This window comes from Etheostoma cragini, chromosome 11 (assembly GCF_013103735.1).
Source record: "Etheostoma cragini isolate CJK2018 chromosome 11, CSU_Ecrag_1.0, whole genome shotgun sequence".
Taxonomy (NCBI): domain Eukaryota; kingdom Metazoa; phylum Chordata; class Actinopteri; order Perciformes; family Percidae; genus Etheostoma; species Etheostoma cragini.
Genome location: NC_048417.1, coordinates 22,010,689 through 22,023,766, shown reverse-complemented (window position 1 = coordinate 22,023,766; position 13,078 = coordinate 22,010,689). Strand labels below are relative to the sequence as shown.

Genomic DNA, 13,078 nt, shown 5'->3' with positions numbered 1-13,078 from the left:
TAGTTTGAGGCTGATCTAGTAGCAGTGAGGAAGCACTCACTCTCACACACACACACACACACACACACACACACACACACACACACACACACAAACACACTCCTTAACACACTCTTTTCTCCTCTCTTCAGGATCAGAGCAACACAGAGATTCTTCTTGGTGTGATGTCTGCCGGCATTGTGATTTACAAGAACAGGGTACGGATCAACCATTTCCCATGGTGAGTAACGCACACACACACACACACTAAATGTAAAATGAGAGGCCTCATTAAGTGTGCAATTCCAGGTGGCATTTGAATGGTGTTCCAATGAGAGGTTACTTTTGAAGATGACTCCAGGGTTGTAAATGTATGGGGAGGTAGACAGAGTGAAGTTGTTTGTTGTGAGGGAGCGGTTGTGGATGGTTTTGGCAAGAACTTTAGACCAGCGTTGATCATATCAGGTATGTCACAGTCCAGTTTTAGAATGTTCTCTTGCATCAATGATTTTATTTCTGTGAGGCAGTTGGTCAGGGTGGAGTGAGTTGCAGTGCGGATGGATATGTAATCATCGGCGCAACAGTGGAATTGGAAACCAAGAAAACAGATTAAATTACAGGGGGGAAGCAGGTAGAGGATAAACAGCAGAATACCAAGTACTTAATCATGTGGGACGCCTTGGAGCTGAGGGGCAGTTGGAGATGTTGTTCGTTCTTGATCCAATTGTAACACAAAATTCCACTCCGCAGTTTCTGTTTACTGTGTTTTGACAAGCATGTGACTCAAGCATGTGAGAGGGAGATGTGAAAGAAGCTTGTGATCAGACATGTCAGTTACACCTGCTGAAAGCTCAAGGTAGCTAAAATCCAACCGTTTCAGTGAAGCTACTCTATGGCGTACAGTAGAAAACCTGGCACTTCTCAGGTGTGAATGAATAGAACCGTGAATGGAAAACAAAGCCCTGCTAGATGAAACAAGCTTTCTCCATTGATATTTTCATACTAAAAACACAGCCACTATTAGCAGCTCCTCTGCAACTGTTGAATCTTTGCTGCCCTACTTTCTGTGGTTTGAGCAGTTGTTGTTGACTAGACCAAAGAGTGTGTCTCTGTCGTTTACCCAACCAAATTCCCCCTAATATGGGAAATCAAACTATGGACAAACCCGCCTCTCTATTCATCAACCGGCTGCCAGCCCCACTTGAACGTCCTCCAGGAAACCTTTGTGCTGAGAAATGTGTCTCGTAACATTTTTGGTAACCTCTCACATAGTGATTATTGACATAACGTTTAAGCCTTAGTTGATCTCTAGAATTATACAGATGATTCCACCAGGTTTATTCTAGGGGGAGGGCTTTTTTGTTAAACTACGTTTCCTGGAAATATTATAGGCATCAAATCTGCTCGCTCGCCTTCTCTCTTTGTCCTCTTTTCACTGGTCATGTTCATCACTCTTAATGGCTCCGTTTTCTTTCCAAAGCATTGATTTTAGGAAGTCTCCCATCCTCTGCTGCTGCACTGTGGGATGCAACATTTTAATGGGTGCCAGGGGTGGGATTGTATCTACTCAAATTTCTGCAAATCCAGACGATAACTCACTTGTGTAATAACTCACACGCACACACACACGCACACAAACATGCACACACACACACACACACACATTGAGCAAATGCTTATGTATGTATTTGTGTGTGATCAGTGAATGTCTGACAACAGTAAGATGTTTGTGATAAGATGAGTTTGTGTGTGCTTATGTATGGTTTATAGAAGGAAGAGTTTTGTGTTACTGACATTGTGGGGACAAAGTCTGTGTGTGTGTCTGTGTGTGTCCGTGTGTGTTGGTCCAGTCAGTTGAGCTAAATTTAGGGACCAACAGTTGTGTCCCCAACAGCTGGCCATTACTGTGTGAGAAGGAGAGAGCGTTACAGTAGTCAACAGTGTCTCTCAACCTTATGCTCATTGATTTTTTTTCTCTCTCGTTGTGTTTTCTTTCATCATCCTTTCCTGAACAAAGGCACACTGTTTCTACATCTGCTTAAATGCTGTCACTTCTCCTGGTGTCTTTCCTCACTTCTCGTCATTGTTACCGTCTTCTTAAAATAAACTGTAAGCTACAGTAAAAAAAAAAAAAAGGGTATAGAGAGAAATTTAAATTCTTGACTCTTTCCTATTTTTGTTCACAGCAGCCTGACAAACGAGGCCCACTTAGATTGGGCATGACTCACGCTCTGCCAGCGTGCATGCATGCGTGTGTGTGCGCAAGTTTGTCCATGCAGGAGTGTGTGAGTATGTATGTTAAATACACTGTATTTAGCAGGGAGCAATGAGTCATAGCAGCAACGGAGCTGAAGAAAGGGATTATGTTACTCTGCTGCTGCTCATCAGCAGTCCTCTTACTGTTGCTGGGTGTGTGTGGTCTTCTGATTTGAATATTATTTTATAGTTTCTGCCTCATTAGATGCATGCCTTAATAATATACAGTACGGCTCGAAGGTTTGAGCACCCCAGGTAAAAATTTGTATTAATGTGCATAAAGAAGCCAAGAAAAGATGGAAAAATCTCTAAAAGGCATTAGATAACATATTAGACATTTGTATGATATGTCACAAAAAGTTAGATTTTATTTCCATCATTTATACTTTCAAAATGATCATAAAACCAAAAAATGGCATCAGCAAAAGTTTAGGCACCCTGTAGAGTTCATACCTTTTACCCCCCCCCCCCCCCCCCCCCCCCCCCCCCCCCCCCCCGGCAAGTATCACAGCCTGGAAACGCTTCATGTAGCAGGCCAAGAGTCTTTCAATTCTTGTTTGAGGTATCTTTGCCCATTCTTTCTTCCACAAGTCTTCCAGTTCTTTGAAATTTCTGGGCTGGCTGTCACGCACTGCTCTTTTAAAGGTCTATCCATAGATTTTCAATTATGCTGAGGTCAGGAGATTGTGAAGGACATGGCAAAACCTTCAGTTTACGCCTCTTGATGTAATCCACCGTGGATTTTGAGGTGTGTTTAGGATCATGATCCATTTGTAGAAACCATCCTCTCTTTAACCTCAGCTTTTTCATGATGGCATCAAGTTAGCATCCAAAATTTGATGACATTTTATTGAATTCATTTTTTATTCTACTGGTGAAATGTCCCCTGTGCCACTGGCTGCAGTACAACCTCAAAGCATGATTGGTCCACCCCCATGCTGAACAGTTGGACAGAGTTTTTTTTTCATTAAATTCTGTGTCCTTTCCTCTCCAAACATACCTTTGCACATTCCGGCCAAAAAGTTCTATTTTAACATCATTGGTCCACAGAACTTGTTCCCACAATGCATCAGGCTTGTCTAAATGTTCATTTGCAAATTTCAAACGCAGATTTTTGTGGTGAGGACAAAGAAGAGGTTTTCTTCTAATGACTCTTCCATGAAGACCATGTTTGTACGAGTATCTCTTTGTAGTGGAATGGTTTACCACAACTCCAGTGTCTGCCAGGTCTTTCTGGATGGATCGTGCAGTCAAACGTGGGATTGGACTTGCTTTTCTCACAATTCTGCGAGCTGTTCTGTCTGATATTTTTCTAGGTCTTCCAGATCTTGCTTTAACTTCCACTGTTTCTGATGACGGTCGTTTCTTAATTACATTTTGAACAGAGGATATTGGCATCTGAAAACACTTTGCTATCTTCTTATAGGCTTCTCCTGCTTTGTGAGTGTCAACTATTTTCAGTTTCAGTTTTCTAGACAGCTGCTTAGAAGAAGCCATGGTGCTGATTGTTTGGGCGAGGTCAGATGAGTCTGGGCATTCAAAACCTTAACATTGACATCACCTGGTCTTTCCAGACAATGGTTGAGAACAATCCATGACTCTGTCAGGTCTAACCTTTTAAGTGTAAATGATGGAAATAAAATCTAACTTTTTGTGACATATTAACGAATGTCTAGTATGTCATTTGATGCCTTTTGGAGATTTTTCCATCTTTTCTTGGCTTCTGTATGCACATTAATACAAATTTTTACCTGGGGCACCTTAAACTTTTGAGCCCCACTGTACAAAGGGATCAGAAAAAAGATGGTCATCCTCTTCTCTTACCCTCCATCTTTGGAAAGAGCAACAGTCAGAGGTTAAATGAACAGTTGGGATGTGACCCGTGCGTCAGCTTGCTTGAAGAACCGGCGATTCATTCAAGTGTGGTTTGCCAGTTACAAATGCGCTAACTCACGTAGTACATGGAGAAAAAAAAAACTTTCCAATACCACCGATATTGCCGGAGGGTCAGTTATTACAAAGTTATACTGTGCATTTAAACATTGTTCAGACTTTTAGAACTTTATTTTGAATTCCGGTTTTATTTCAAGGTTTCCAAAGATACCAAATATGCCTAGTGGATATGCCTAGGGGTTCCAGACCTCTGAATAGCCTTCTCAGATCTCTGATTTCTTGCAGTGATTCAAATAGGTCTGGTGTTTTGCTTTGTTTGGCGGCTGGTTTTGCATGTTGAAGAAGCTGTCGGCCAATTAGAGCTTTGTAGGCGGGATAAGGAAAGTCAATGTCATCGTCATGCATTCTCAGTTAGCTAAATACTGTAGTTACAAACACGACAAAAAAAATTCCTTAGAAATAATGACATGGGTGGACAAGAATGATGGAGCTGTCTTAAGGATTCTGCTGCTAGAAATTGCACACTGTTATATTCAGTTTGGGCTATGAATATTTCACTCCGATCATAAAGCTTTAATGATGGACTGAAACAAGCTGATACAGAATGTAGCTGCAGTCTCGGTCTCATGGGCAACTTTGCCCACGTTAAATCGTTGCGCAGATCCTCCGCTGCCTGTATTGCACTGTTATACATAACGGTGCCCGTGGCAAAGAAGACAAGCATTCGGGTTGGCGGCGTCTTCTTCAGACGTGCATACTCCTTCCTCTTATTCTGCACGTCAGTCACATAATCATGATCCAAAAATACTAAAATAGTTTGATTTAGACTTGCAATTCCTTCTTCCAGACCGCATATAGAATCTTTTCTTTAACAGAGAAATGGAGGAAACAAACCACTATAGAGGGTGGAGGGGCACTCACATTTGGTTTTGGTGCCAGAGCGCGGTGGGCGCGCTCTATATCCAGGTCAAGTTCCTGGTCCAAGCAAAGATAGTCTCCCTGTTCTGTCTTAATCAGATTTTCAACAACAGCGGCCCTCAAGATCAGACATTTTGTCCCGTAGTGCTCGTTGATCATGAAGGAGTTGGGTGAGAGCGTCCTTCACTCGTTCATGTTCCATATCAGCCATGTTGTCCTCCATCTCGCCTATACGCTTTGCTGCCCCCTCTGTCTGGCCTGTCGCATCTTGTATTTTCCGGTCTATTTCTGTAGCAAATTCCTCTATTTGTTTTTTATATCTTCAAGAAAACCGTCGTGGAAATCATAGAGGTCTTTTCTCAGTTCGGCCTGAAACACCGCCATGCCCGCTGATATAATTTCACCCACAACTTCATGGATTTAATCAAAATGTTTCTCTTTTTCTGGGGCCGCCATCTTGTCCTATTAAAGTTTTGCTCGCTGTAACTTCTTTCTCAGTTTTTCAATCAGCATTGTTACGTAGGACATATCCGCATTTCTTATCTTCATCCACATTCATTGTTATGTTTATGTGTATCTATTTGGATGAACAAAACACATGAATTAGGGGGATTTAAAGGCTGATACTGGAGCTCTGTTTCTAAGTTGTTATGCTGTGTTGAGCGCCACTGGAAGTGCCAGCGATTTAACACTGTTTTGTATAGGAGCATGCCTACTCCTGGTACGTTCCATAGTACAGTGACTGACCTTTAAGAAAAGTGTAAAAATTTAACATCAGTGTCTCAATACAGGTGATTGGCTCATTAACTGTGGATACACTAACTTCCCTTTTGAACTGTTTTGCCTTTTCCTGCATCCAGGTTGAAAATAGTGAAAATCTCCTTCAAGTGCAAACAGTTCTTTGTGCAGCTAAGAAGAGAGGCGGTAAGTGTACACAGACACACATATTAACTACCATCTTTCTCCCACAAATGTCTTTTAAACAGATAAAGAAGTTTACCGTGTGTGTGTGTGTGTGTGTGTGTGTGTGTGTGTGTGTGTGTGTGTGTGTGTGTGTGTGTGTGTGTGTGTGTGTGTGTGTGTGTGTGTGTGTGTGTACTGTAAATATAGGCTGGGTTGTGTGTGCAATCAGTGTCAGATTAACCCTCCATGTTCCGGTTGACTCTGCTCTAATCACCCAAGGTGTCTTGAAACCATTTTGTTGTGGATCTTTTTTTTTTTTCAATGTAACAAACAATTGTACAGACAGCTGATATGTCACTGTCACATGCAACTTGATTGCATAGTCCTCATTTAGCCTTCATACAGTAATATTTTGAAGCCTTGTTCAGTTGCCCCCAGTGAGTTATTGCTGAGTTCAAGAACAGTTGAAACAGTTAGCTTAAAGTAATGGACAAACCATTGAAACAGTTAGCTAAAAGTAAAGGATAAACCGTTTAAACAGTTAGCTAAAAGTATAATATAAACTGTCAGAACAGTTAGCTAAAAGTACAATATAAACTGTTGAAACAGTTAGCTAAAGTAAATGATAAACAGTTAAAACAGTTAGCTAAAAGTAAAATGTAAAACGTTGAAACAGTTAGCTAAAAATAAATGATAAACCGTTAGCTAAAAGTACAATATAAAACATTGAAACAGTTAGCTAAAAGTAAAGGATAAACAGTTAAGCGGTTAGCTAAAAGTACAATATAAACTGTTGAAACAGTTAGCTAAAAGTAAATGATAAACAGTTAAACTGTTAGCTAAAAGTACAATATAAAACGGCTCTTTGCTGCATATCATTCCCCCCCTCTCCCCTTCATGTCTTCATATGTTCTGTGGAAATAAAGGCCTATAAATAACAAAAAAATAATCATTAAAAAAAGGATAAACCATTGAAACAAAAGCTACAAACTTATCTACCGTATGTGTCTTTTTTTGCGTTAATGTTGGACTCAGGTAAGCTGGCCAAATTTTGGTCACTGTCTGTCACCTTACATGCTGATCTCTAAAGTTTTATTCAACTGCCCACTTACCATTGTCCTCCCGGCACAGTCTGAGACCCGGGAAACACTGCTTGGCTTCAACATGGTGAACTATCGGGCCTGTAAAAACTTGTGGAAGGCCTGTGTGGAGCACCACACCTTCTTCAGGCTGGATCGGCCCATCCCTCCACAGAAGAACTTCTTTGCTCACTATTTCACCCTGGGCTCAAAGTTCAGATACTGGTAAGAGGAAAAGGACACACATACATACAGTATACACTCCCAGAGGAACATGGAGAGAATCCACAGAGCAACATCGAGCATTTCTGAAAAGTCTACCCTTGAAAGCCAGACTTTTTCAAATTGATTGATACACTCATCGAGACACACACCTGCATACCATGCACCATACTTGTGGATGCTTTGTTTGTATTACCTTCTGTCTGAATCACAGCAACAGTCCCACTCCAGAGAAACATCAACAGAACAACATGGTTGTTTGGAAGTTGATGCAGTTGTTTCACTTTGGCTTGAGGTGCTAAAAGAAACATTCAAAGGCTAGTGGGTGCCACTTGTGCTTTCTTGTCCCAGAAAATCACAACTTAATTATTCATGGTGTCCATATGCACAAAACAAAAACACACACACACACACACACACACACACACACACACTACTGCCACTCTGTTTTCTGACATTCTTTTTTTTCGTTGTCGATTTACTGTACAGTTAGGGGATTTTAAGTTGGAAATGGGACTAAAAAAAACTAAATAAAATTACTTCTACAAACCTTTTATTCTTAGTACTGTATTTTGCCTTGTGACAACTTAGTTGTACTTCATTGGCAGTTTTTGTATTTCCTTTTTCTTTGAAATGTGGGTGAGAGATGAACTGAGAGTTGAGTGGAGCAGCAGTGATGCAACCCCAGCGATCCTTGCTGTTGAAAATGTTGCACTTGTTACAGCCAGACTATGCTTAACTGTTGACATTATTGCTAAAGTTATTTTGACTGAGTTTGTTCATTTTTAATGCGTCATTTTTCTTGAAGAAAATAAGGCAAGTAAAACTAATCGTAGCTTATAAATATGTTTGTTTTATCCTGAGAGTTAAAGAATTTCAGCCTGGTTCACTACAGTTAAAAGCTCATTTTCTAAGACAGTCCGCTGACTGTTGTTTTTTTTGTTTCTGTCTCTAGCGGACGGACAGAGGTGCAGTCTGTGCAGTATGGAAAGGAGAAAGGCATTAAGGACAGAGTGTTTGCCAGGTAATGGACTTGTCTTTCTTGGTTAATTCATTCTAGTCATCCCAAGCCTCTAAGGGTAGATGAACATCACACAAACTTGGGTTGAAATGAATGTCTTGGTCTGCACAGATCTCCCAGCAAGCCATTGGCCAGGAAGTTGGTGGGCGGAACTGACTGGGAGTCGGTCAGCAGGAACAGCCTATCAGATGAGAGACTGGAGACCCAAAGCCTCCCCACTCGCTCGCCGCCAGGGACGCCCAATCAGTAAGTCCAAGTTTTAGGCTTCATACCAGGTTGAGGTTCACTTTAGCTTCCCATAAGACAATTGTGGCAGTTGCAATGTAAATGTAATCATATTCAACATGGTTAGGCATATATTCAAAATTACTGATTTGACAGCAAATGAATCAAACTAATTGGGTTAAATTAGTTAAAAGGGAAGCCATATATACGTTTAAAGCAATTACTGTTCAAGATTTCTTTTTTAGTTAAATTAATGATGAATGCAGAAATACTAATATTTTCATCGGTAAGTCACTGAAGTCTGTAGTTTCTGTTATTAGGAAACCTGTTGTTAAAAGGTTGCCTCTCTTTGTTTAGTGCGTTGCCAAGTCTGCCAGCTGTAAAAGAGACTAGGGAGTCATTTCAGGACTGTGTTGGCAAACATGTATTGTATGCTACAGAAGTGTCCTACAACAAGTCTGTGAAGCCCAAACGTGACCTGTGACCTGATTTATTTTTCCCCAAAAAATCAAGAACACATTGCATAATTTCATGTATAATCCTGGTAGTATCATATCAAAGTATTGTTTGATTTGTTTTAAAATCTATATATCCATCTATAAAAGACTTTCTGTATCATTACCAAGACAATATTTAGCCTCACAATAATCTAAAATTGTGATTGGAATCAGAAACTGTCTGATTTAAGTATGGTTTTGAGCATGCAATTGATGCCAGTTTTTGGGTACTCTGTTTACAGAAAGTCAACCCATTTTGGCTATTTTAAAAATGGTTTTGAGGATGTATTCTAAGCCCTTTACCATTATTTGTGTTTGTGTGTTCATCAGGAACTCAATGTTTGTACAAGAGGGCACACGACTACGCCCGTCATCCGTTGGCCACCTGGTCGATCATGTGATCCACGCTTCACCCAGCCTGCCTGTTTTCTCTTCCTCCAATCACAAGTCAGCGTCGTCTACGCAGGCCAACAGCATCAGCTTGGATTCCACACCGTAAGTCTATGTCAAGGGGAAAGTTGTTGCTATCATTCTCTTTTTTTTTTTTTTTCATGCCATCTTGTTTTTTCCTGTCTTCTTCTGTATTCTGGTTTTGGTGGTGGCAGGGAAATAGATTTCACTGTTAATTAACCGCCTCATAAATAAAGCATCCCCCACAAAACAGCCGCCCTTTAATTAGAAGTTTAATTTTACTCATCGGTGTTAGTGCCACTCTGTCTGACGACTGCTGAGTTGACTGGTTTTTAAATGTCTGTCTGAGCCTGTGGCTTCTCACAACAGTTCACACCCTCTCTCAGTGTCACTTAGCTGGCCCCATTGAAAGATAAACCCTTTGAAAATCAGCCTGTTAAATGTGTTTATAGCGGGTAGCAGGGCGGAGAGGTTATATAAGGGCTGAACTAGGAATTAGTGTGTTTGTGTTTTCGGAATGTCTTTATTGTGCTCACACACTATAAAATATCCGGCAGATTCCTTAAACTAATAAAATTCCCCATTTCTGTTTCAAAGCCTGAAAGCTTATGGGTAAAAGTGAAATTGTGACTTATACTCTGCTAAAATCAGAAATTCTTATTTGGTACTTTTAAAGAACAGCCGCATGTTAGAAAACAAATCATGAAATGTTCCTACAGTTGAGCAACGTTACTGATTCTGAAAACGGAAAAACACTCGTATTTGGAGTCTGTCTTTCAGTAAAAACTTCAGTACTCACACACCTCACCTTCTAATCCTCTTTGTTGCAAGTGCTGAAAATGTTGTAGCATGGCCTTGCAGAGTTTGGTCTTTGTTGGCTAAATGCTGATCACAAACCTGGTGGAATGTAAAGCGGAACCACTTAGCAAAGACTTGTTTAAACTGCAACCTTGACCCCAGTCAGTTTCTCTCTTGCTCAGTTGCTTGCTCAGTCAGCAGTGCTTTGTTGACACTGTGTGAGCCTTTGTCCGGGAAGCACTATTGCCGTGTTCAGGATTCACTTTATTGTCATTTCACTGAATACTTGCATACACAGAAGAAGCCAAAAAATTGTTCCTCATCAATTTGGAGAGAGAGTGGGGGAGAGAGAGAGAGAGACCCTTTCTCAGTTGGAAATCAGAGTGGTTAAGTAACATTACAGTGGTAGTTCCGCTGCCTACAAAGCTACACACACACACACCAAGTTGTTGGCTCATCCCTCTGTTACAGAGCTAAAGGATGACATAATCACTTGCTCTCTCTTCCTCAGACAACACTCACAATAACCATGCATAGTGTCTTATTGGATGTATGTGATTTGATGATGTGATCACATCAGTCATTCTCAATACCTCTGAAATATCACTTTTTACATAATTAGCATACCAAAGAATCACGTTTTTCTGAGCTACAGTATGTGACTATCATTCTTCTCGTGTATGCATGCTGTTATTGTACACAACCACCGTCAACCTGTAGAACCAAAACTATTTACCATACTGTCAGGATGAGATTAAACTGAGCTGTTTACATGAGGCTTTGACGTGATAACTTCCCGTAAATAAAGTTCATTTGGACACACGCTGGCAGGGAGAGGGGACCTGGTGAGAAGTTTCAGCATCCCAAGTTCTCAATTTTCTTGCCTGAATCATTTTCCCACTCTATTGGGAAGATTAGTTTATCCATTGTCCTCCGCCGACCCCATTGTGATATCTTCTTAAAAGATTTGGTTCCAGTCCAGATTACACTTTTGAGGGAGCTATGCGTTCTAAATTTAATATGTAATAACCACATCTTTGCCCCAAATACATTTAATGCTGCCTTTTCTTTGGTGTGAATCAGGCATCCCTAATCTTAAAGATCCATATAAGGTTTACTCCTTGACGCAGCGGCCACAGGTTCGACTCCAACCTGAGGCCCTTTGCTGCATGTCATTCCCCCCCCCTCTCTCTCCTTTCATGTCTTCATTTGTCCTGTGAAAATAAAAGCCTGAAAAATGCAATCCAAGCTGACATGACGGAATCCTATTCCAATATTTTCACGTCTGTCATTTTGCTCAGGCCTATCATCCACATTTTCCCAATGTTCCTCCCAAGACTTTCCTCCAATAAAAACTAAATTAGAATCTGCTTTCTCTCCCACAGGCCACAGTTATATGCATAAGAAATACAACATAGCCATAACCCTCAGACACTGTCTATAATGTTCTGTTTTTAGCGAAAATGATGGGTTTAGCTTACCACGGCACATCACCATTATTTTTATTTATTTTTTAAATGCAATATGTCTATATTTCCTTGACAGTGTCAGGGAACAAAAAGGTACAAATATATAATATACAGTAACACAACATTGAATGCTTCATTAGATACGTATGCTATAATCAGATCTGTTTCTTTACAGTTGCAAAGCAATGGCTGGCCTCGGAAAATCATTTTGTTAAAAAAACACACACTTGGATGTGCGCTTAGTGTTTTTTAAATGTATCTTTTGGTTGTTTTAAATACAACAGGGTGCTTATTAGCAGCTTATTTAAGACTTGGGTTGCGGTCTGAATGTCAAAAAAAGTTACCTCCTGCGTCCTTTTCTAACCGCTTTTGCTTATTATTGCCGCTGTTCATCACACCCCCAACCCGCACCGCCAGACACCGCCGGCCTGGGTCTGGCTGAGGTTTCTTCCTAAGAGGGAGTTTTTCCGCACCGATGTTGCACTAAATGCTTGCTCTTGGGGGAATTACTAGAATTGTTGGGACTTTATAAAATATAGTGTGTTATAGACCATCTTATCTGTAGTGTCTCGAGACAACTCTTGAAATGATTTGATACTGTAAATGAAATTGAATTGAATTAACCCTGATGGTAAACGTCATGAGGTCAAGGAAAGATTTGAAGGCGAAATCAAAAGGAATTAGGAAAAGACAAACGTCGTGCGAGGAGAATCCGACTGCCCTTACACTTGGCTGCGTTATCTTGCGACGGAGGATACAATGTTGACATTGTTCTGCCAGTGAAACCACACAGTTCTGAGGGTGGCCTACAGAAAGCCCATCTGAATACTTCCACCCGTGGGTTCTCAGTCTCACACAGGATCTACACACGTGGACAAGTAATACTGCACCACCAATATTTTGCATTGATTATTTCTGTTCATGTGGAGCACTCACTGCACGCCATTTCATTAAAGCGCTGAGCTGTAGGCTGTTTCTTATATAGGTGTTCTGCAAATAACGTTTATTATCAATAATGGTTTCTCATGCTCACCCTACTGCCCACTCATATTCATCCACATGAATCCTGATTATTGTAGGGAAAATATTGTTAAATGTATTCTAGATAAGCAGAATGTGTTAGGCCTATGGATCTACTGTATATAGTGAATGTTATAAGGGTTACATGGTTGCGGGTGGGTGAAAGAAATACGTTATTAAAGAAGATAATATTGTCTAAACTGTAAACAAAAGCAAGCTTGTTTCAGATGCTGCTCTGGGCTAAAGATAAACCAATGTTTGGTAGACCTGCACGATTAAGTGTTACAAAATCGCCATCTCTATTCACCCTGTTCACAGTTTAACTTTTAAATAACTCTGATTTGTTTTTTAAAAATGTTGTTAAATTTGTATTTAATAATATTTTTT

The 13,078-nt window shown here is 40.5% G+C and overlaps 1 protein-coding gene across 1 annotated transcript in view; it reads left to right on the top strand.

Annotated features, from left to right (window-relative positions):
* Positions 1-13,078, top strand: part of ptpn4a (protein tyrosine phosphatase non-receptor type 4a) — a 75,524-nt gene that overhangs the window by 47,222 nt on the left and 15,224 nt on the right. The window contains exons 10-15 of the mRNA XM_034886239.1: positions 132-220; positions 5,907-5,970; positions 7,081-7,253; positions 8,206-8,274; positions 8,383-8,517; positions 9,324-9,488. Coding sequence (XP_034742130.1) covers positions 132-220; positions 5,907-5,970; positions 7,081-7,253; positions 8,206-8,274; positions 8,383-8,517; positions 9,324-9,488 — 695 coding nt within the window. The remainder of the gene's footprint in view (positions 1-131; positions 221-5,906; positions 5,971-7,080; positions 7,254-8,205; positions 8,275-8,382; positions 8,518-9,323; positions 9,489-13,078) is intronic.